Raw genomic sequence first — 24,124 nt, 5'->3', positions numbered from 1 at the left:
ACGTAAAAACGCGTCTGTCAGCGACCCTCAGCGTCTGTCAACACGTGAAAGGAGGCAACGTGACGCGCGAAAGAAACACGACCTAAAAATATTCGACTTTACTTGCCATGGGCGCCTCTCAAAACCCCAAAGCTACAGCTGTATATCGGGAATGCACGCAGGGAGACGGCATGTCGTGCCGCCCTCCGGCCTCGTCGGACGAGTCCCGATGCGCGTCCAGCGGGTCCCGGCGCGGCAACGGCGGCGGCTCGCCTGGCCTCACCTGCGTCGTGTGCGGGGACACGTCGAGTGGCAAGCACTACGGCATCCTAGCCTGCAACGGCTGCAGCGGCTTCTTCAAACGCAGCGTCCGCAGAAAGCTCATCTACAGGCGAGTGCGCCGTCCACGCTGTCCACGCCGTGCAGTCACTACAGACATTGACACCTTAAGAAACTCCCTGTGTTTCTTATGTTGTCGGTGACAACTGAAGACAAGGCCCGCTGGCTCTGCGTGACGTTAATGTAAAGCACGCTGAAATTTAATGAGAGGTCGTGGCAGACGCGCGCGTCTCGCCGTCGCCGTCTGCTAGCGTCACTCTCGTCGTGAGACGCATGCGAGACGCGTTCGAAGCCACGCGGACGTAAGATAGGTTGCGCTGTGCAGATTGACTAGTCAGAGCCGTGTATTGGGAGAGTTTGGCCATTCACTAGTTTGAATTGGCGAGCATTTGTGGCCAACCACAACAGGCCGCGAAACAGCCCCTAGCGGTGGTCAGGATCTCTCAAAATTCGACTCGACTAATTTAAGCCGTTTTAGCGTCGCTAGGGTATAAAGGTGAATGAAAACTTGGCGTATGTGAGGTTTTCGTCGCGTCCGTATTCAACGGTAAACGATCGTGCGCTCCAAATCAAACTTCGTAGTTGCGATAATTGCTGCAGATTTGCTACTGACGCCATTGTCACCGAGACGCCGATATTGACCCTAGCAGCACAGATGTCCCATACACATCCACAGAAGATCCCGGGAACGTCAGGACATCCTGAGGATATCCGGAGGACCATGTGTGCTGCTTGGGGAACGCTTCTATTTCACGCTTTAAATGTCGCTTGCGATATTGTGACGTTGTGGTCTGCTGATTGGTCGATGCTGTGTCGCACTTTTAGTTTACGCTCTAACCGAGGGAGGAATATTCGGCGCTGGCGGCGGCCTTTGCTCCGCCCCATTGGCCAAAACTCTACCAATATACGACTCTTTCACTAGTGAAGACGTGGGCAGAGGAAAGACCTTCGCCTTTTTGGGTGGTATGCGGGGAGAAAGTCGTATGCTTCTTGCGCAGGAGTTGTGGTGACGTCAGAACGACGAGCTCTTATTGACTCTGATTGAAGGACAGTAGGTAGACCTGAAAGCAAGCTGCCTTGACTCGCCGTGGCTGCTCTTTAATATACTGTTACTGAAGCGCGCCGCGGCATTCAAAAACGGTGTCTCTTCAGTCAGCTGGCGACGAACGTAAAGGCTGATGGTTGCCCACAATAGAGACACCGCGTGATCATAATCTACGCATAAAATAAAACGGTAAAAAAAAATACACAAATAAATTAGGATAGTGTGCCTCATTTTCTAGGGCGCTGGTGAGTAGGATACTTTCGAAGCAATATCACTTTGCTTTTAATATTGAATCGCAATGCAGTTTAGCGACTATGCGTTGAGAACTTGGAATGTAACAAGGATGCCGCCTTGCCACCGTACTACGATCCTTCACGCCTTTCCGACGTATATGGCGCCAACTTAGAAGTGTTCGCGCAGGTGCCAGGCCGGCACGGGCCGCTGCCTCGTTGACAAGGCGCATCGCAACCAGTGCCAGGCGTGCCGCCTCAAGAAATGCCTCCAGATGGGCATGAACAAGGACGGTAAGCTGACACTCCTTCCCAACCTATACGAACTGCTCACCAAACGCCCTTCGACAATATAGAACAGGGAAAAAGAGAGGCTGCGAAATTCGTTTTCTCAAACTGGCAAGCATAGTTATAAGTTTAAAAGAAACCGGATTAATCCCACAAATAAAGCAAGCTCACAGTAGCAAGTGATTCTGTTGACTGATAAACCATCATTTACGAGAAACGCTGCTGATGTAGTGTGTTCGCGAGCTATATGGTCCATATTTGCTCGTCAACAAGAGGTAATTTAACCCAATCAACCGTAGTCGCTGACTGTGACTGAAGCGTATCAGCGTGCAACGTTCGGCGTGGCTCACGACGCTCAACATAGCGACTTCACGACCAGCGTTGTTCCAGCCCCAGACGCGCTCAAATCACGTGACTCGGCGCCAGCTCCTAGTGTTCGAAGCCCTCTGCTCCCGAGCCCTCGCAGCGTCTGCTGTGGCGCCGGGGGAGCTAGCACCCGAGCTCGGCTCCGAGCGCGCAAACAGGAGGCGCGGGCCAAGCCTCCCCTCGGCGAGGACGAGTGTCGCGACCGCGTTAACCCGGTTAACTCTGTGGGCTCCGCGCTGTCGCCCGTCGAGGGCGTCCTCGTGATTGAAGCCGATGGAAAGCAGCGGTCAGGGAGGGCAATGGGATTACCCGTCACACCCCGGGATGGCTGGGGGAAGGGGAGCGGTTTATTGAGGGGCACGTCGGAAGCGGTCTACTAGAGTGGTACCGGTAGAACCTGATCAGGTCGTGACCTCTCGTGAGCGCGTGCGTGATTTGCGTGGACTGCGGCGAGCTCGTGCTGCGTCTGGGATCGGCACTTTTTAAATGGCGCCAGCGCGCATTTATATGTCAGACGATTCGGTCAAAGAACTTGTCCGCAAAAACTGTTCCAAGTCTTTTTTTTTTTCGTACTAGGTTGTTAAGACAAGTCAATGAAAGTGCTATCCATTGGACGCGATATTTGAGGGCGATGTTCAAGGTGCATGCTCAGAACGAGCCCGCATTACTACGATGCTAAGACCGATAATCTTGATGGTGCGGAAAGCACGTGGGAAAATAATTGTGGAAGCTCACCATGTTGAATAAACCTGAGACTGGGGCAGAAACGAACATTTAAGTCGAAGGAACAGAAAAGGACAGGACAACGTCTCAAAGTCAGCTACCATGGTTTACCCCGTTTTCCAGGTTCAGTGTGTGTCATCCCTTCATTGCTGGCATGGGGTTAAGGTTTTTTTTTTTTTTTGTTTCGGTGGAGAGAACATTGTTTTTCTTGTGGACCTTGGTTAGAATAAAGTAGATACTGGTCTTTTTGTTAAATTTTGGGGGAGACTGTTGAGTTATCCTTTTGCGTCGGCCTGAAGGCCGTCCATAGTCTACTTTGTGTATTGGAGGGTTTGGCGTTCGAACTGGTTAGAGGTTGCCCCTTCGTGTTTGGGGGGTGCTGATTGTGGGCTATATAAGGAGGCAGACTAAATGAAACTTATAGGTTCATTTTTGCCTCAGTCTCAGGTTTATTCAACATGGTTAACATTCACCAGCTCGCCTGCACCCTTACCATATTATCTGCGGAAGCTCCCCAGTCGTGCACACAGCTATGGCCGCCGGTGAATACTCCCCACCGGCGTGCGGTCGTATATCACTACTGTGTGGTGCACGTTAAAGACCCCAGGCTAGCAGTTTTGAAGCTCGCGCTTCTAGCTTTCACTGCGGTAATACATAAGTGAAACGAAGTGTAGTGCGGAGGGTACGCGAAGCGAGGTCACGTGCTATTCCTGACAACGTGACACAACAATGCCGACGATTACATATACCGCCCAGGTTCCCAGCGTGTGCGGCTCGGAAAACCGAGAGTGCCGGTTGAATAGAGTGAGCAGACACCGATGAGGCTCGAGGTAGATGGACGACAGCGACGGGCCATCGAACAATCAGTACGCGGGTGGTTGCTAAGCCCCTTTATCTTGGGAAGAGTGGCGCCATTCATTTTTGAGGAAATTCTCGAGACACGTGCCGCTCGCGACTTCTGGGGAGAACATGGCGTCTGAAATCCAGCTCACTGCTGTGCTGTGCCGCCATGATCTTCCCAAGGGCTGCACGTTGCACGTGCCTCGTGCTTCGACGCTCCTTGCGCTACTTTTAAAACATGAAGGGGCTTTAGCAGTTGCGGTATTCCCGCGCCCCCAAAGTCGGGTAAGTGCAGCGCCGTTGCCCTGGCAACCGCGCCAACGGAGCGAGTGCGTCGGGAGGAGGGGGTTTGGCGCAGTTGCTGCTCGGGGGGCCGTCGAGCTGTCTCGCAAGTCCGTCTGAAGACTCACCAGTCAAATGCCGGGGCTCGTCGATACAGGTCACTGGGTTACGGCTGGCCTCAAAATAGCTGCACAGCCCGCATGGCTAGTAAGCGAACCATACGAGATCCGCTATACTCACTTCAAGTCCGACGGCAGCTATCGCTAGGATCCGATAAAGCCAATCAGACAACTTCAAAGGTGCGTCGTCACAGCGGTCGTATCTTAGCGCGCGTATAGATCGTAGCGTCGCCTACGCTCGAACTTAAAGTGAAGCGGAGTAGGAGAGCTGTTGGCTGCCCCGCCCGTGCTCGCGTCGTCCGCCCCCTGTCCACCGGGAGACTGACTCGAGCAGCGGCCCTGGCCGTGGCAGCGGTGCAGAACGAGCGCCAGCCCCGCAACACGGCCACCATCCGGCCGGAGTCCCTGGCCGACTCCGAGCGCCTGCTGCGCGAGGGCTCGGCCGTGGGCGTCTTCCCGCACCTGCCGCCCTCTTCCGGACCCGCCAGGTACCTGCACACCGTCGACGCCAGGGCCGCCGCCCAGGGGCTGGACCTGCACAGGCCCAAGTTCGAGCGCGGCGACGACTCCGCCAAGGAAGGTGAGGACACCTTTCTGTCTGTTCTCTCAAATGCTTTACTATAGACGCTTACAGGTTAAGAGAAAAGAGCTCGAGGTACAGCTAAGCACTTATGAATTGTGAATGCGAAAGCATGAATGTCGTTCTTGCGCGCGTCCTCATGAAGCTGCCGCGCCTCGCTGATATCGGCCGTGCCACTGCTCTGTCGGCGGCACGGAATCGGCTGCAGGAATCGACTCAAGGCCCGTTCACACTCTCGCAACCGAGCATGACCGAGAGAGACGAGCCTCTTAAAATTTCTTAAAACGAGAGAACACACTGGCACTCTGGCGCCATCTATACGGTGACCGTGGAACTGCATTTCACGAGAGCGAAGGTTTTGCGGGATTTCTGAGGTCAAATGTGCGTAATACCGATAAGAAAGGCTCGTTTATAACGTTGACAAAAGTTTTTCGAGCCACGAAAGAAAGGGTAATGCGCGAGAAAAATAGAAAATATGCGGGACCGCCAACCCTATTAAGAATTCTCATTTTTATGAGCAATTTTTGTGTCCAATAAACACATATGAATCATACAAGATATATAAGAACATACAAGAACCATAAGAGAACCAAATAAGAACTACATAAGAACTATATGAGATATATAAGAACACACATGCACCATATAAGAAATTTCTGAAGTTTCTTATAAGTGTCGTATATGGTTCTTATATCTTATATAGTTCTCATAGACTTCTTATATGATTCTTATATGTTCTTATATATCTTGTATGATATATATGCGTTTATTGGACACAAGAAATTTCTCATACAAATGACTTTTTTCACTAGGGAAGTTTACACTACTGGCTCCCCAGATGGTGTCAGTGTGTTTTTTCGTTGTAAGATATATTAAGTTCCAAGGCACCAGGTTCTAAGAGGTCGCAAGAGTGTGAACGGGCCTTAACGTGCTCGGGCGGCCGTCCCTCCGCCCGAGCGCTCCAGCCGATCCCTTTTACCAGCGTGCTGGCGGCGCGGGCACGCAGCGCCATGGGGTGGCGCTGATTGAAACTGACGCACGGCGGACTCCTTCGGTTTCATTTACTTGCCGTTTTGCGTGGCTTTTTGCGCGGATTCAAAGCTGGGATGCCTCAGATCGTGGCTTCACGAATTTATCTGCCGTTTGGAGCGGCTAATGACGTCGGCTCGCTCCATGGGATAGTTAATGTTTTCGCATTTAGAAGTGGAAGCTCCTCCCATCCCTTTCCACGTTAAGAGAGTGAACGCTAGAGAGAAGGCGACCTCCACTCCAGTCTTCGCTCTGCTAAAGTGGAAAGAGGTGGGAGGAGCTTCCACTTTAGTCTTGACCTGTCACCGACTATAGGAGATTACGTTTCAGGCGAGCTTGACAGCACGTATATGGCGCCAAATCCAACCCTATCGGCGTGAAAAGCCCGCGTCTGAGAGGAGGCATGCGCGTCGCGCTGTTCATGGACGCTGTCGCGCTTTTGTGCTGCGCTCAGGGAGAGGGCTGCCACCGACACGCCAAGACACCGGAATCGCCAAAACAGCACAGACGGCTGTCTCCGCTATCTTGACTGCTGTCTACGTCGATAGATGGCGGCTCGCATGGCTAGTAAGCGAAACATATGAGATTCAAAAGACAAATCTCAAGCCTGTGAGCGTCCGGACGTTCGAACCAGTCAAAAGCTGTCAGCTCCAAAGCCATCGATTCCAGAGTAAAGTATTTGGTTGTCTGGTCCCCCGCTCTCTCCTCTAATTCTCTGCCCCAAGGCAGACCGTGCCTTGGAGCTCCTTGAGTGTAGATCAAAGCTATGCATGCGTAGTCTTCTCAACTTTTGAATTAGATAATGGTGAGCTTTAAAAATGTTGATACCTGGTCTGAACCGCTAACGCTACTCTTGGGTTCGGTGATGCATAGATTATTTCTGTGGTAATCAAACATTGCAATTGGTTTTCGAGGAGACACTGTATTTCCGAAAGAAATACGCCAAGAGCATTTACTGGCAGCCCTTGTACAGAGCCGCCAGAGTGTTGTAGTACAGTGCGTAATTCCATCGTAACTAATGACGAATGCAGCTCTGAGTTCACTCATTTGTAATCATTAGAAGTTGTCAACGTCCCGGTTTACAAAAGAAATGTATTCCGTTTAAATTTATTTATTTTACCTTTAAGGCACGGGCCTTAAGGTGTAGTAAGAAAAAAACATGGGAGTTCCTAAAATAATCCATTGAGAAAATTCAAATTAACCAGTGCAGAAAGCGTCGTCATGGGCTAATACCATATGGTATTTCATAAGGCAATCAAAATGACGTGTGCTTTCTTTACTGCTTCTATTGTTACGGTTGAGCACGCGTGAAGTGGAGCGTACTCAGATTGCTTCCGCAGCTTGCATTCCTCATAGACGCTTTACACACGCGCCAAATTACAGCCGCCATTGCTGACCTTCTTTTGTCTTACCGAGATGCCGAGCAACTGAAACGGTAGTTGACGATCCTCTACAAAGGCCGATGCTTTAGAAAAGGACACATTTGAATCTAATATGGCAATAACCTAGCCTGTTATGGTAATGAGGAAGTGAAATAAACGAAATAAGAGGAAACAAAAACTGAAGGTCAGTTATGGCGGCGTCTATGCACAGCTGCTGCAAAGCGTCTATAATAATTAAGCTTGTCGTTCTTGGGAGATGAAAAACGGGATATTACTCTGTACATTCATTTTAAACCTGTTTCGCATACGAGTCAGCATCGACGTAGGTTGGAACAACAACCGAAAGATTTATTAGTGCACTTCAATCTGTCTTGGTCTCGTGCCACTGCCGATACAAAACCAACGCCGTCAAATATGACGTCCAGTATCGCGTGTTGGTTTTGCTCTATACTTCGTTTCACCTTATGTTGTACCGCAGCAAAAGCTAGAAGCGCGAGCTCATAGCGTTGGCAGCCGCTCTTAAATCACGAGAGCTTGTGCCACCGAGATGTGCCCCAGAGCAAGGAGCTCGCGCTTGTAGCCTTTCCTGCGGTACATCATAAGATGAAACAGAGTATAGATCACTGTTGTTTCGCGGCATGTTGAACGTGCAAGCATGCGACGACCAAAGAGGAAGAGGAACCCTGATCGGAAAAGCTATCAATCCAGGCCTGCCGAACACAGCCCATGTGGAAAGAACAGGGCCGACGCCGGTGCCGCCGCTTAGCTTCCTGCTGTGACCCGAAACTAAGCTTTGTCCTGCAATATCCTAGAACACTTTCGGTCGTCACATAAGGGTGCAGCAAGCGAAAGGCCGAGGACCGAGGTACATCAAACCTCGTCGAGATTCACAGGAACCGATCAACTCGCCATCTTCCGGGTTCGTTCTTCGGAGAGCTGCGGCCGTCAACACTGCTTACCGATTCGAGGAATTGTGCAGGATGCGTGCAAACTGAATGGAAGCCATATTGCGTCACCAGGTTCAACCATTTGTCGCCTACCCCGCTGCGGAACCAGAAGCCACGAGAAACACGAGAAACACGAGAAACGTCTCCAACTCCAAGAGTCAGAAATCATGATTACACTCATGCTCCGCGCACGCAGTCATCTCTTTCAAAGAAATCGGGAGGTTTGAGTAAACTAAACAGGCAAGAACCCCCATGCCAGAAACTTGATCCGAAGAATTCGATCCGCTCAATTTTCAGAAAATAAACGTCAACGGCCGTCGCACCATTCAGACACTCCAACGCGCCCTGCCTCATCACTCCAAAGCATTCTCCCGCAAGTTTTTTGACCTACGAGTGAGGGAAGGGTCATTAGTAGTCAGATATGAGGCCAAAAGAGTTTACAACGAACAACTTCTGCAAGGTTTATTCTTACGGCGACGTAAAGCGGTTTTTGCTGGTTGACGGTAAACATTAGACTGCCGTTAGAAGTTGTTGTTGTTGTTGTTGCTGTTGTTATTTTTGTTGTTGTTGTTGTTGTTGTTGTCGTTGCTGTTGTTGTTGCTGTTGTTTTTAAACATTATTTTTACATTTTTAGTGAATCAGACGCAGTGATTTGAAAAGTAGCTACGTTGAAAGACAGAAGACTGTCCCTTCTCCTTCGCTGGCCCTAACTAAAGACAAGAACTAAGTCGTCGACCTCGAAGAGGGCAAGCACAAGTCATAGAACATGAACGAGAAAAACTCAGTGCTCTTATGTGAGACTCCAGAGTGTCGCTCCTTTTGTACACTCAAGTGTGAGCCAGAGGCGCAAGAGGAGCACCGTAACCTGTTAGCATCGGCATCATGCATTCCGCTCATCTTTCTGAGGGCGAAAGACAGGAAGTCCATGCTAGCAGGATACTCCAGATCAAAAATTCTGAGCAAGGGCGTGATAGCTGTGTCTGGCAAATGTTCTTGTTTCTTTCCACGACTTCTCAGGCACTGGAAGAGGAAACACCCACCCGGAACTCTCACGGATCTTCAGACAACCAATGCGATGATGTATAGAAATTTCGGGGTCGACTGGAGGGGAGGCCTAACCTCAACTTCAGCCATGTGAGGTTGAAGTTGCAGGCCATCGAAGGTGCGGGTCGAAAAAGCGCTCTGAGTAGACCCCTCTTGTTCCACCACAGAGGACACGTCAGAGTCCGGAGGCTGCCGCGAGGACCTGCTGAGCCTTGAGTCCGCGGGGGCCCGGCGGTCTCCGGCGGGCCTCTCGTCAGGTCCCCTACTCTGCCAGCAGACGCCCTTGCACCAGGGCGGCGTGCAGCAGTCGCCCGGACCGGGCTACGGGGAGTTCCCGCTGTACCCGGTGACCCAGGAAAGCGTGTACGAGACGTCGGCTAGGCTGCTCTTCATGGCCGTCAAGTGGGCCAAGAACCTGCCCTCCTTCTCCAACCTGCCCTTCAGGGACCAGGTGGGTAGGCTATACCGGATTCCGCATAGCCATCGATGCTTCTTGACTGACTCCAGTCTGCGGTGTGTGTGTCTTGTTATATATATATGCACTTGCACTGATGTAACAGCAGCGACCGTTGTGGTAGCCTCGCTGCTGAGCGCGTACCTTCTGCAGTATACATTTCGCACCAACGAATATGTTTTTTTTTCTCGGCAAGAGCAAGAAGGAATGACCAGGATCATGGTTAAATTACGTAAGGTAAAGGCTATGTATACAACAAAGTAAGTCAAAATCGGTGGGTTTTACGAGCCAAACCATTGAAGGGCATCTGACACACCTCACAGTAGGACTGATGATTAATTTAAGCCATAGTGGGATGTTTAGACGTGAAACCATAAGCCTGCGTCAGATTGCAGGCACCGAACCCGCCGCCTAGGGATCCACAGCGTATTGTCTCGGAGCCACCGAGGCGGCTACAGCAAATCTAAGTGCGCCTTCATGTGCCCTATTCTTATTTCCAAAACTTGCCTGAACTCGTTTACATCATTACACTAACTTGAGCATTCACAAACCACCCGAAATGTACCAATCAACGAGCGTATGGCGCCACGTTGGTTCGCTAGAGGCCGCGTACCGAAGGTCCCTCCTGGGTCCGCAGGTGATCCTCCTGGAGGAGACCTGGTCGGAGCTGTTCCTCCTGTGCGCCATCCAGTGGTGCCTTCCCCTGGAGGCCAGCCCGCTCTTTTCCCCGGCGGAGCACGCGGCCCTGGCAGCGCATCCGGCCAACCCGGGCCCCAAGGCGCCGCTGGCCGACGTGCGACTGCTCCAGGAACTTCTGGCCCGCTTCAGGGCCATCGGCGTCGACCCCGCAGAGTTCGCCTGCCTCAAGGCCATCCTGCTCTTCAAGGCCGGTCAGTGTCGGACGGGGACTGGTTGGCCTGGAATCACCCGGCATTCGCGATGTTTCAGGATCACACTACTTTCTATAGACCAACTCATGGTTATAAACAAGCCGGAGCGCCCCTAGCGTACGCTAGCGACGCCGCGCATGCGCGATGGAGGGTGGGTACGAAGCTCGCCGTCGCCTATAAACAAACCATAGGAAGGCGATGTTGTCGGCGTCGGTGTGAGTCCCCGTGCTCTTTTTCGCGTTGGAATTGTTGATTCCACGTCTTCCTAGCAATGCCTGACTACTTGAGCGGCCTCAGCGAAATTAACGAGGCTTGTTACACCCCAAAACTTGGCGTAAGTATTGTGACATGCGGCGATTCGCTCCTCGTGTACGCCAAAGAATGAGTGCTAAAGTCTGATTCGCATGATGAGATTCTGTTCGTTATTTTAAGTCACGACGTCGCTCGAGCAGTAAAAGCGTAGACCGCGTAGCTGAGATGGTCGACGTCGATGCTGAAAATCGCAAGAAGAATCGGACCGAGTGAATCGGGCATAACAAGTCTGTAATGGCCACTAGTAACAATGATCAAATCTCCTTGTATCCCCTGTTTAAGCTGAGCGTACTTACGCCAACCAGCCTTCAAATTTAAAAGAAAAAGGCCTGCACTTACTTTTTGTCGCAATTACTGGGTCAACGTTTGGTCTACGGGTTGCTGTCATTTGAACGAGCAGACGACAGTTCGAACGATCAGGCAGCCGTTTGGCCGTTTGAACTTGAAGACACACTAAAGGTAGTCCGCAGGTGGTCCGTATAGCTTGGTGGATTCCCCGAGATCATGTTGGAACAAAACAAATAGATCTGACGGCCACAAGTCTTAGTGAATATCTAACCCAAAGCCTTCCCGCACAGGCAATCGTGGCCCGACGGCGTCTGCTTTTTTCTTTCTTGTTTTTTTACGGCACTTATTAACGTTCTTGGACGAACCGAGCAGGCAGAAATCACATGAAAACGCACCTTCAAACCTCTCCTGGCTCTTTTGGTATAGCCCCAGTCGTAGTGTTTTGACGAGAAGGCAGGTGTTTGTCCGGTATCTTCCAGAACAACACAGGAATGCACGTCCCGCATGGTGACTTCCGCCCACAGCCCCAGACCGGAAGTGCGCCCGACGCGCCACTACCGCGCCGTGACGTAACAAAGCTGAGTTTATGTATACTTGGTTTCACTTCGGGCGCGAGCGTAGCAAGAGCTACACGAGCGAGTTTCAGGTTTTCAGCGTCCCTGTCATGCCGATGCCACCTGGAAGACATGGCTTGCGCATGACGTCATTGCTAGTGTATCTCCGACCAACCCGCCTCAAGCGGCAAACACCCAGAAGCTCGACGAGACTAGCCGCGAAGCGGCAGGCACGTGCGTCTCGCGCGCTAGGAGGCGATGCGTGGATCCACAAGTGATGACGTTAGGGGGGAGGAAGCGCAGGTCTCGCCTTCTAATTAGAATTGATAAAGCACGCGCGCTCGCGCAGTGCATCATTCAGGGCAATGCGCTCGTGTCTTCGACTTCGCTCGCGCGTCGAGTAGAAGGGAACACATATCCTGACGTTGTAGACTTGCGTCACGTACGTAACGCCTCCGGTGTGATGCATACAGTGACATTCGCTTTGAGTAGCTATAACAACGAACGAAAGAATGAATGATGATAATCCAATTAAGTCAAACGAGTTTGACAAGAATAATGATGATAATGATCCTTGGAGAAGGGGAACAAGAGAGACAGCACAAACACAAATCCCCAAACGCAGCTAAGGGACTGGTGCGGCGACCGAAAAAATCCGCCTGATCCGAACCAGGGACCTCTCCATTTCCAGTGGAGCGCTCTACCAACTGAGTTGGCCAGGAGTTAGATGTCCGTAGAGCGAACGGGGCCACTCCCCTCGAAATGGAGAAGGCCCTGGTTCGATATCAGGACCAGGGGGATTTTTTTTTTTTTTTTCTGTCGCGTCACATGACAGATTTGGGCTTGTCCTCTGTCCCCCTTGTCCCCCTTCTCCGGGGATTATCATTATCGTCATTCTTGTCCAGCTTGCTTGCACCTCTGCAATAATTTCATTATAATCATAACCTTAAAATGCAGGCGGTTTACAATTATTGGTTTAAACTGGTGGAAGCTGTTAAAACCCGTTTGCTCTACTCACGTTAGCCCCTGGTTAGCTCAGTTGGTAGAGCAATCCACTGGAAATGGAGAGGTCCCTGTTTCGATACCAGAACTAGGCGGATTTTTTTTTTTCGGTCGCGGAACAGTCATTTAGCTCTGTTTGGAGATTTGTGTTTGTCCTCCCCCCCTCCCCCCCCTCCCCCCCTCCCCCCTCCCCCCGTTGTGAAGTGCGCATGCGCGTGTGACGTGAGTCTCTCTTGCGCAGACTCCCGGGGCCTGAAGGATGCGCACCAAGTGGAGGCCCTGCAGGACCAGGCACAGCTCATGCTCCAGCAGCACGTGAAGACACAGCACCCGACGCACCCCGTCAGGTGCGTACGGAGCTCGCGCCGGGCTCGTCTTGAGCCACGGAGCTAGGAGGAAGAAGAGGCGACATACCGGCTGAAGCCGGCCAAATGAGAAAACCCAAAGGGAAGCCGGAAGTAGAGGTCGGTGTCGGTGGGAACGCCCCCAAGGGTGTCCAAGCATGTCTTTTCCGTCCAATGGCGTCTTTTGGCTTTGTTCGTTTTGGGGCATCGTTGGGGGCGTGTCCCTCAAAACCGCAAGTCTCCCCGGTTTCATATCTAGTGGAGTCATGTCGCCTCCGGAAGCTTCCTAGCTGCACGCCTATACTTCGTTTCAGCTTCGGTCCGAGCGCGGCCGATGTTATGAGCCGAAGGGCCAATCGAACAGCGCAAAAAGCGCAGCATCATGGTGTGCTCTTTGTGCCTGATAGGACTAGCCGGCGGAGGAGCACGCAGAGAGAGACGGCGAATACCGGCTAGTCCTATCAACTGCAGAGAGCACGCCATGACGTTCTGCCTGTTTCGCTGTTTGATTGGCCGTTCGGCTCATAACATCGGCCGCGCTCGGACCGAAGCTGAAACGAAGTCTAGAGCGCACTCAGTTGCACACCTTGGAAACAGCGTCTTTAACTTGATCAGAGTAGACAAGACGCAAGTGGTGTCCGGAACAATAATGACAGGCGTCGATTAAAAAGATTGACTCCATTAATTGCTACCTTTACGCAATTAAACTCCTTTAAGCAACTAATTAATTGATTAATCGGTTATATTTACCTCCAGGCATAATATCTCGAAAGGTATCAAAAAACACATTTTAGAGCGCAGCTCTTAGGGGCCCGTTTCCAGCCTGAGCGGCGTCGGCGTCGGCGTCGGCGTCGGCGTAACCGGGGGGGGGGGGGGGGGGGGGTCACGTGACCCTCGAGGTCACGTGATCCCCGAGGTCACGTGACACCCCCCCCCCCCCCCCCCGAGATCACGTGACCACACTCCCCCGTGATACACGTGACTACCCGCAGGTGACGAGACCCCCTCAGTACCCTTCCCTACTCCTCCTCAAGAGCTGCGCTCCTATTCGGCGTTACAGGGATTTGTAAACGGCTTTCATTTTTTTACTATTTTTATGAAATAATTTTTATTATTATTTTAACCTCACAATTGCTCTGGATGACAGTCGTATGGAATACTAAAGATATTATCTTGGAAGCCAATGGTGTGCGTCGTAGAATGAAAATATGAGAACGAACGTACATACATACATTTTTCTCCCCGCGAATTTTCGCAACCCCTACCCAACCAATTAACCGGTTTAAAAAAATGATCGTGATAAAGCATTAATCAGTGGGTAGGTTATTCGATCAATTGCCTAGCCGTACCTTCCAGTTGCCACCGCCATAATACCTTTTCTATTTCGTTTTTGCCCTTCGTTTGCGAGATTCATAAAACGAATTCAAATTACTTGGCTCTCGTACACTTCTTTTCCTAAAGAAAACGTACTGGGGAAAAGGGAAAAATGGCTGTGGGGGTTTATAGAGGAGAGGAGATATGATAGAACGTGTTAATGTATCAAAAGGGAAACAGAAATGCACAATTTGCCGGTTTATGTTGGTGCAAAATCGTTAAAGGGACACTGAAAGGGTATTTTCGCTCGCCGAGGTTTTTATTTGAACATGACATATGAGAGCCCAACTACCCAAACACGATTTACGGCTCGAAATTTGTTTTCTTTCCGCCCAAAAACAGTCGGTCCAGAATTGGCCGGTTTCAGTCGCGCTGACTCTCTTTTTCATAATCACGTGGTGTTCAAACTATGTGTACCAAATATATTCAAAACCCTAGGTCATCTAAGGCACACATTCAATATTGGAAAGAGAAAAGAATACGATCCCCATTCTTGTGGCCTCCAGAAAGCTGCAAATGCGTTGATCGAAAAAAAAATGTTGCACAGATCACAGCAAGCACATGTATATACATCATCGCCAATATGGCGACGTTCTGCGGGCATACCACGGGCTGGACGACGCGATGGCAGGGCACGACGGGCCAACGTTGCGACGGACGGGGGCCCGCTACTTCGGAACTGTCGTTCGAGGTACCGGCCAGTCGATCTTCAAGTGCTTCATCGAGCGGAAGGGACACAAGTGCGAAACAATCGCACGACAAACGGTGCACGCAACATTGTCGTCTGCTTCACACGGCAAAGAACCGGAAAAAAAGAAAACGCGGTAGGGTGTAGCCATGTCACTTCCGGCCATGAGCTTCCGTGCTCGTGTTTCGGTTTCGAATAGCTGCGTTCTATTACTTTACTAAATATCTACGTGACTCTGTAGCAAAATATTGATTGTGTAGTCTACTGACACCATATTAAATCACCTGGCATAAAAAATTAAGACATTTTAAGGGGTGTCAGTGTCCCTTTAAAGACGACGCAAGGGTTGCCTTTTTTACGCAGCTAAAAACGCTGTATCCTGAATCGTAAGAAACAAATTCCATACCGATATATACGGGTACAAGTGTATGTGGCGACTCAGAGGCAGTCGAGAGTGCATGCATGGACGTAAATGGCTTTGACCGTCGCTGCAGAAAGCCGTCCTCCTCGAAGATCATTCCAATGTGGAGCGCAAGTTTGTCTGCTTCTTGCAGAGGGGTTGCGATGATGTCAGAACGCGCAGCTCTTATTGGCTGATTGAAAAAAAAAATGAAAGACGTTTACAACTCCCTGTAACGCCGAATTAGAGCGCAGCTCTTGAGGAGAAGGAGGGGGAGGTACAGAGAGGAGGGTATGCCCCTCCTCCTCGTCGTCTCTCTCCTCTCCTCCTCTCGTGCTCCCCTCCCATTCAGTGGAAATTTTTCTTGCTAAATTTAGCGGGGAAAAGTTTTACCTAAATTTAGCGGCGAACTTTCGTTTCGCTAAATTTAGCGGGGTAATTTCTCCGCTAAATTTAGCGGGAAATTTTCCTCGCTGAATTTAGCGGGGAAATTTTTTTTCTCTATTTAGCGGCAAATTGTTTTCGCTAAATTTAGAGGGAAATTTTCCCCAAAATTTAGCGGGGAATTTTTTACTCTAAATTTACCAGGGAAGTGTTTCCACTAAATTTAGCGGGGAATTTTTTTCGCTAAATTTAGCGGGGAAATTTTTCCGCTAAATTTTGCGGCGAAATTCTTTCTGCTATATTTAGCGAAGAAATTTTCCCGCTAAATTTAACGAAAAAAATTTTCCGCTAAATTTAACGGGGAACTTTTTCCACTAAATTTAACGGGAAAGTTTTCCGCTAATTTTAGCGGGGAAAATTTTTCGCTAAATTTAGATTGGAAAGTTTTCCGCTAAATATAGCGGTAATACTTTTCCGCTAAATTTGCAGGGACGTCACACGTGACGTCACGTGTGTCGTCATCATGGGGAACGTGCCATAATGCACCGCGCAATCACGCCGACGGTGACGCCGCTCAAACCGGAAACGGGCGCCTAAGAGCTGCGCTCTAAAAAAATGGTGTGTAGACGGTAGACCTCAAGGCATCTAGCATTGAGGTCTACCCACTATCCTTTCAATCAAAGCCATTCAGAGCTCGGTGTCGTTCAGACGTCACCGCAATTCCTGCGCAACGTTATTAGATTAGCTCAGTTGCGGAACCGCCCATACCTGCACGAGCAGTATCCCCTTCTCACTCACCACGACTCGCCCCTCACGTCGTTCGACCCGCCGGACGGCTGCTATGCTAACTGCAGTGTGTTCTATGGATTACGTAACTTTCGAAGCACAGCGTCTAGATGGCGCTCCAGCTCTGCTCTATGTAGAGTTCCTGTATAGCTACCTACGGTATAGGCTCCCGTAGGGAGCCTATAGAGGAACTCTAGCTCTATGGAACGCACAGTTATATAACGAAAATCTAGATGGCGCTTCAAACGACGGTAGGCCAGAGCCGTATATGTACGGAGTTTGGCCATTCATTGGAAACTATGAAAGACAAATCAGGAGGCGCCATTGGCCGAAAGCGGGAGAGCGGGCTGGGCGTATTCCAGTGCCTCTTCGTAAATTCGAATGTGGCCAACCAGAAGCCGGAAATAATACCCTGGCGGTGATCGCGAGAAACAAATTTGATAGGTGCATCGGAGTTTCTCGGTGACTGAAAATATGGTGCACGTGATGTTTTACTCACGGTCATCCAAAATTATGGTGGGAGAGTGCGACGAGCGGAAGGATCGACATAATCCGTACGCCAGGCGCCGAGGGCCGGGAATCTGCCGTCCGGGCGGTCACGCTCTGTCCGAGCAAAACAGAGTTCGAGCGGCACACATCACGTGCACCCTATTTTCAAACACGAAGGGTTACTACATTTAACTCTTACACGCTTATTAAAACCATTAGGGGTGTCGCGAACCGGCCGAGGTACGAGTTCGACCAGGTTCGACGTTTTCGAACTTTTGGTGGAAGGTTCGACGAACCTTGTATTGAGGTTCGACTTGTGTGCGCATGCGCGACAGGCTGGCCATTTGGCTTCGGATTGGATGGTGATGGCTAAGATATTAATTAAGGGCGGCGCTGATTGGTTATTTCAGTTAATATAGTACAAAAAATTAAGTTATTAACTTATTCAGTCATTAGAATGTGTTTATTTTAATTGCAACTGTTTATAAAATGAAATAACCCTTTGTGTAAAAAAAAAAAAAAAGATCTCCAATCCTAGACATGCTTGTATCAAGGTCTGGCCAAACTGTCCACAAAGTCGAACCAGTCGAATTTGGTGAAAAGGTCGAAGGTTCGTCGAACCGGTTCGACCCAGTCGAACCCCGAAAGTTCAACCAAAAAATCCGGTCGATATAAGTTCGCGACACCCCTAAAAACCATATGCCTATTATAAAAACTGTTTCTCGTTACCGCCGCTAGGGGATTCTATTCGGCTTCTGGTTGGCCAAGAGAGCATGTCAAGCCCTCTTTCTGCGTCCGGTGCACGACCTGGCTCTGCCGCTCTGCCCGCGCCTCCCATTAACCAAACTCTCTCTCTCTACACGGCTCTGCGGCAGGCTATGCGGGAGACTAGGGTGCCTCGACGTCAGCGCCGTTTTGCAGGGTAGGGACACCTTTTGACCCGCGCCGCGGCGCCATATTGGGTCGGCGGAGTTTACGTGTGCAGATGACCGCGCAACAGGGCCGTAATTTAAAAAAAAATCGATTTGATCTCGTTAGCAGTTGCGTCATGCACTTGAACTGTCTTATGGTGAAGACGAGATCGTCCATGCACTAGCATGACGGGCTGTTGTGTGGCGCTGTAGGTGGGTTCATGGGAAAAGATACTCCGATGTTTTCGCTTCCCTGAATAAAGGCACGAAGAAGAAAATGGGAATCCCTTAGTCAACCGCGATCCCTGAAGGGCTACTGAGAACTCGAAGATTGGCGAGGTAATTTGCAAAAGCACGTCCGATTTCTGCTTACAGGTGCTTCATGCAGTGCTGTCGGTAACACGTTACAAGTGACGGCGTTACCGGTACCTTGTACCGTACTCGTTACATTTCCAAAACGGCAAAAGGTAACGTACTTACGTTGCTCATTTCGACTAACGTGTAACGTAGTTACGTTACTCCTTACTTATTCTTCCCAAGACTTAAAAAAAATACACGTCAATTTTTTTTTTTTGGCTTTCTTAATCATGTAGTGTCTGGCTGGACATATTTTATTTTATTTGGCGAGTACAACTTGTTAATTCGTAATTTTGAAAAGTAACGCAAAAGTAACGTCCGTTACTTTTTAACGGTTGCGATAAAGGTAACGCGTTCATTTTATTTTCAGGTAGCGTAAGTTGGAAACGCGTTCCTTTCATTTGTAAGTAAGAAATAACGCACTTCGTTGCTTTTTTTTCTCGGTAACGCCTACAGCACCGGCTTCACGCAATGTTAGGCAGTTTTGCAACACCGATCGATCGCTCCGTGAGCGGAGTTACACCGCTGAGAAATCAGTCCTCGCGTTTACCTCACCGATCGGATCGAGCGATTAATCGGAGTTGTGAAAATGGTTCCCTAGGACACCCCCGTCGTGTGTTTTAAGAGCGATACCTATATAGCAACCTCCTTCCTGTCGTTGGGGAATGACCACTAGCCTTGTGCGATTAATTTAAGTTTGCGGGGGTAGTTCTCCAACCTGGAGAGTTTCTCGCCTGTGCAATACTTTATGGAACTTTCTGCGCTTATTTCAGTATGTAAATAAAGACCCCGAAACGGCGTGATAAGCGCGGAAGGATGCCTCTAACGCGTACAGCAGAATGGCGTAGTTAAGTGATTCCGTGCCATTTTCGCCCATCGATCCCAGCATACGTTCGCGACTAAGTTTCATTTATTTCTGCGTGTAATTTTTTTACAGCGGAGCTGTTAAGGGCTAGTTCCCCCAGTTTCGTGTCCGTGGACCAATAAATTTCGACACAAAACTCTGGACAGATTTTCCAGCCCTTCCAGTCTGGCTTGCCGACTAGCGGCCCGGCGATTACATTCTTGTTCGCCTTCGTCTGTTTTTCGCGCCGTTTTTTACGTTCTTATCAGTTGCCCTTTGGACTCACGATGGGTCGGCCGTGTGCCTTTTCTTCGGAGGAAGAAGAGCGGGAGCGGAAGGGAGCGGCGGCGTGCGCAGCAGCGCGAATGGTTCCGCAACTGCCGCGAAGCCGCTATCGCCTCAAGTTCCACTGCGTCGACCGCTTCAGATTCCCTCGCGAAATAAGAGCAGATCGCTCGCCTAGAAAGCCACCGGCAAGAACAGAAGCTACAGCTCGGCTGATCTTCCTTCTTCACCAGAGTGGAAAGGCTAAAAGCTTGTTTTTTTTTCTGCAGACATGGCACCTGTTTGCAAACGTTATTTAATACAATATATCTAACTGAACAAGTGGCATAATGTAAAACGTAGCTCTGCAACAGGTCTAATCGAATGGTAGAACAGCTGCTCCACTGTAGAAAGCTATGGCAAAAATCCTTAAATCTATAACATTTTGTCATTCTATGCTATATGATATCTCGAAGAGTATGACAGAGGTTGCCGCTTAAAGTGCTGCATACATTTTAGTATGAAAAAAAAAAAAAAACGAGTAGCAAATATAGGATGCGAGGGGCACTGGCAAGTGCGTTCGCTTGTCGTATTTTTTCTTCTGTCTAATCCGCTTATTTACTTCTTATTTATCTGGGTAAAAAGGACCTCTGACAAGCGCGTCTGAGTACAAAGATGATAACCCGTAATGGAAGTTGCACGACGTAAGCGCATCCTGGGCGAGGAGTAGCCAGTTGCACGCGAACGACCCAACATGGCGGCGCCGACGGGGTTGTCTCCACCCTGGACGGATGGAGGCGTTATCGAGGCACCCTACAGGAGGCGAACTAAAGTGAGGGAAGGTTGTGTACCCCCTTTAGCGGGAGCTGCACAACCGAGGTAATCTAGTAACGTTGGTCCTGCGCAAGTAGCAGACTTGCTCTCCGCATATTCGCCTCCTGGCAACTAACATCTTTGTCCACCTGGCCGTGGACCAGGGTTTAAGATAGACAGGTGGGGAAACGGCCCATAGAAGCCTACCGCAGCGCCGTGACCGGATTGTGTACTCGTCTGCTTGCGGGTACCCTCGATTTGCGACAGATGGCGCTGCGGCAAGAGGAAAAAAATTGGAATCGGATTTGCGTAGAAGTCTATGGGAGAGTGCGCAAAATAAACCGAGAGCACGACAGTCCTCCATTAAAAATCCACGAGAAACCATCTCTGTCAGTTTAGCCGGTCGCCACCGGTTGCCCACCAGGAGTGAAAGTTCGCGGTGCTCCACACAGATGGCGCCACAGAAAAAGAGAAACCCGAGGGGGACACAATCTGGTCGCTCATTTGGCTCTCGTTTCCTCACCTGTCTATCTTACACCCTGCCGTGGACCATATCCCAAGTATGCGATTACATCTGCGAAATATCGCACGCTGCTCATCCGTCCGCAGCCAAGCGATCCGGCTCCTTTCACCCGGACGCGCATGGAAAGACGTTTCTGCACTGGGTCGGTTCTGGATACAGCAATCTGGTTCAGCATCTCGGGATTGTGCGGTGTGGCTGCGCTACCTCAGCCGGTGTGTATCGCGGCTAACGGAAGCACAGGCGCCAACAGTACCTCGAGAAGGCGTATAGCGGGAATAAAAATACGTCTGCTCACCGAACAAAAACCACGCGCTTTAGTCACGAAGACGCGAGGGCAGCCTCAGTCGGCTGTCGATGCGGGGAGACGAGGAAACAAAAATTTCGAAAGAGACTCGATTAAAGTATAAGTTGATTGCTCCTCGAGACACTGCGAGAACGAGCGCGATGTCCCGAAAAATTCTACTTTCGGGATGTCCGAGCGCGCGGCCATTCCACGCGATCCTAAACTGGAAAAATCTTCCATTGTCTCTAATGGCGCACCGAACAAGATTTTGTCTTTAACGAGAGTTTTAGCTTTAATCGTTGCGACTGCTACATGACATTAATTAAAACTTGATTTATAACTTGTTCGTTTGAACGTCCTTCTAGTTCCTCCTAGCTTCCCGGGTGTCCACAAAGCTCCTCGGTTCTCCTAGGCCTTTGAGCGTCCATCGAATCAGCTTGCTACACCGTACTGCAACCAACGCTGGCGTTGGCGTGTACCGCAGGTTCGGCCGCCTGCTGCTGATGCTCCCGTCGCTGCGCTACGTGCCGGCAGAGCGCGTGGAGGCCCTGTACTTCCAGCGCACCATCGGCAACACGCCCATGGAAAAGCTGCTGTGCGACATGTTCAAGTGCTGACGACGCCCGTGCCCCGACCCCGTTGCACGTGCATCGGCCGGCGCCTTCGCCCACGGGCCTCGCGCGGGGCTGGACGCCTGCCCGCCGCCGCCCCGAACGAGGACCACCGCGCAAGACCATTCCTGACGGGACCAAGGCCGATGCGCGGCGGTGGTAGTGACGTTCTCTCTGGGTCGCGACACGCGAGCGATCGTTTCCGAGTGCTCGACTAGTCAGTCCAACGCGTACTAGACGAGAAGACGGTAGTGCCGAATTTTCGCAGCGTGCACTATTGGCTTCGTAGTGTTGGCCAGCCGGGGCTGATGGATAGCTCACACCGGGTCTGACCGCACACGACACTGTGATCTGATGGAACCAGGGTGGAGAATAAATATCACGATGATCTAATCGTTTCAATCGCGATATAAATCGGACAGTTTTACCAGATTTAAGTTGAAACCTTACCTGTAAAAATAACTTCAAAAATAGATTTTTTTTTTTTTTGCGTTTGCGAATCTCATTGGATGTTTTTACGTGCATTTTTTGTATTTATATCGAAGAATGATCGAGCGAGAAAAAATATCTATCGTGCGGAACACGAGCGAAATTCGTTTTTCTTCCGATCAAGTCAAAATCATTAAGCTGTTCTTTTTTTGTTGTTTTCTTTTTTTTTTCTAGTACACCCATAAAAAAGTCGTTCATTAAACTCTACTTAAAATTTACAGCATTTTCTCCCGCAATGTTATCACTGATTGGACAGATTGATCAATCGTTGCACCACATCTAAAAGATAAAGAGTCACTATCTTTCTTTTAGCCACGGAGATTTAAATCGAATTAGTCCGATTTGAATGAAATGATTCTAATATATTTAATTTTTCTTTTTGCTTTGGATGGAATCAGTCAACCAGAGTCAAATGTGCATTGTCATGGCGCTCGTCGTCTTTGTGCGTTTACTCTCTATGGCTAAATCACTCGCGCACAGCGCATGCGCAATGATCTCGTGCTTATCTCTTTTTTCCCCATGCGTGATTGGTTCAGCCTCGGGCGACAGCAAAGAGACAAAGACAACGAGTACCTCTTGGCGCTGCCTCGGCTGCGCACGGACTTGGCGTGAAACAGAGTATATACTCGTACGTATGACAAGGCCGTACACGGGCCGGTGTCTCTACGTCACCCACCGGAGGCCTGAGCAAGCACTGGACGCGGGGAGCACCGCGTCAGCTTTCGGTGGGCACGCGTTCTCACTGGCCGAACGCGAGTCACGGTCGAACGCCGACGGAGCGCTCGTGCCTAATGTACGCCCCGCAGTGGCCTCCCATTGGTGACGCAGAGACTCCAGAGGGACGGCCTCATCGAGGAGGTGGTGATGGGCTAAGAGCGAGACACATGTACGACCGAAAAATGATCCGAAAAATGTTGTCGCTTCAGACGTCCGATCGGCGATCCAGCGTGCGTCCGACGTGCCAGATAGTTTCGCACGACGGACGGACTTTCGGAAGCGTCCAGCCAATGACAGCACAGCTAGCACGAACGTCATGATGACGTACTGGGTCTGGCGCGACGAACGGGACGGGCGACGGGAAGCCGGACGCGTGGATCCCGCTGACCCATTCGAGAAAGATGGCCCCGGCAAAGAATGCACGCGTTAGCGAGAACGAGCTCCTAACTTCGCTCTCATGCGAGCTAAACCGTCAATCTGGGACCAGAGAGCTATGAACTCGGACCTCCGCTGAAGTGCTTGGATCTCCTGGGCGGAGCCGAACGGATCGTCGTGTCGCATGCAAGGTCGGAAGCGTGTGTCTCAAACTGTGGCGTGCGGCGTTCGGACTGTCGGATCGGACGACGAATCGGACGATTCTGCCGTCCATGTGTCTCGCGCTTGTTGTTCACACGCGGTGCAATCTGCCATCCACTCCCCGGTTTGGAACCATCGTAAGGATCATCTGTCCGTCGTGTTGCGCCTGTTTTTATCCCCAGGGAAGAATTGTAGCGCGGCAAGGCGGCGTCCGCGAACCCGTATAAACCAAACAATGACGTGTTCACGTTATGTACATAAAGAAGAGTATTTCCTCGTACGGGTCATGGCATGTTGCTGATCTGTCTCGTCAGCGGGTCGTTTTCTCAGCACGGGCTGTGATGGCTCTGGAACGGCGCCATCTTTGATGGCGCTTGCTGGTGCATGACTAACCCTGTACAAGCGTTGCGATTTATATATTTTTTTTTTTAAAGAGGGGGGGGGGGGGGGGGGGAGTCGATATCTTATTTCAGGGAAAGCCCACTGGGCGTATCGCAGTATCCTTGAATTGGCAGTAGTGTCGGAAAGTACTCATTACCTTGTACTTCAACGATCACTTCGAGTACAATTCACGCGCG

General features: G+C 50.4%; 1 protein-coding gene across 1 annotated transcript; it reads left to right on the top strand.

Moving 5' to 3' along the window:
• Positions 1–254: 254 nt before the first annotated feature.
• LOC8032434 (photoreceptor-specific nuclear receptor-like) lies at positions 255–21,770 on the top strand. The gene is made up of 7 exons (XM_040503568.1): positions 255–370; positions 1,784–1,887; positions 4,564–4,811; positions 9,393–9,644; positions 10,285–10,537; positions 12,935–13,040; positions 21,638–21,770. The coding sequence occupies exons 2-7, from the start codon at positions 1,869–1,871 to the stop codon at positions 21,768–21,770; spliced, it is 1,011 nt and encodes a 336-aa protein (XP_040359502.1). The 5' UTR covers positions 255–370; positions 1,784–1,868.
• Positions 21,771–24,124: the final 2,354 nt, after the last annotated feature.

Source organism: Ixodes scapularis, unplaced genomic scaffold (assembly GCF_016920785.2).
Source record: "Ixodes scapularis isolate PalLabHiFi unplaced genomic scaffold, ASM1692078v2 PGA_scaffold11__112_contigs__length_91849675, whole genome shotgun sequence".
NCBI lineage: Eukaryota > Metazoa > Arthropoda > Arachnida > Ixodida > Ixodidae > Ixodes > Ixodes scapularis.
The sequence above is the reverse complement of the archived record's forward strand: the minus strand, read 5'-3'. Positions and strand labels throughout refer to the sequence as shown.

Excerpts from the sequence above, each read along its gene's own strand:
- LOC8032434 (XM_040503568.1), top strand. Across the intron at positions 9,645-10,284 it reads ACCTGCCCTTCAGGGACCAG|GTGATCCTCCTGGAGGAGAC; the intron begins GTGGGTAGGCTA and ends CTGGGTCCGCAG. Across the intron at positions 13,041-21,637 it reads CACCCGACGCACCCCGTCAG|GTTCGGCCGCCTGCTGCTGA; the intron begins GTGCGTACGGAG and ends CGTGTACCGCAG.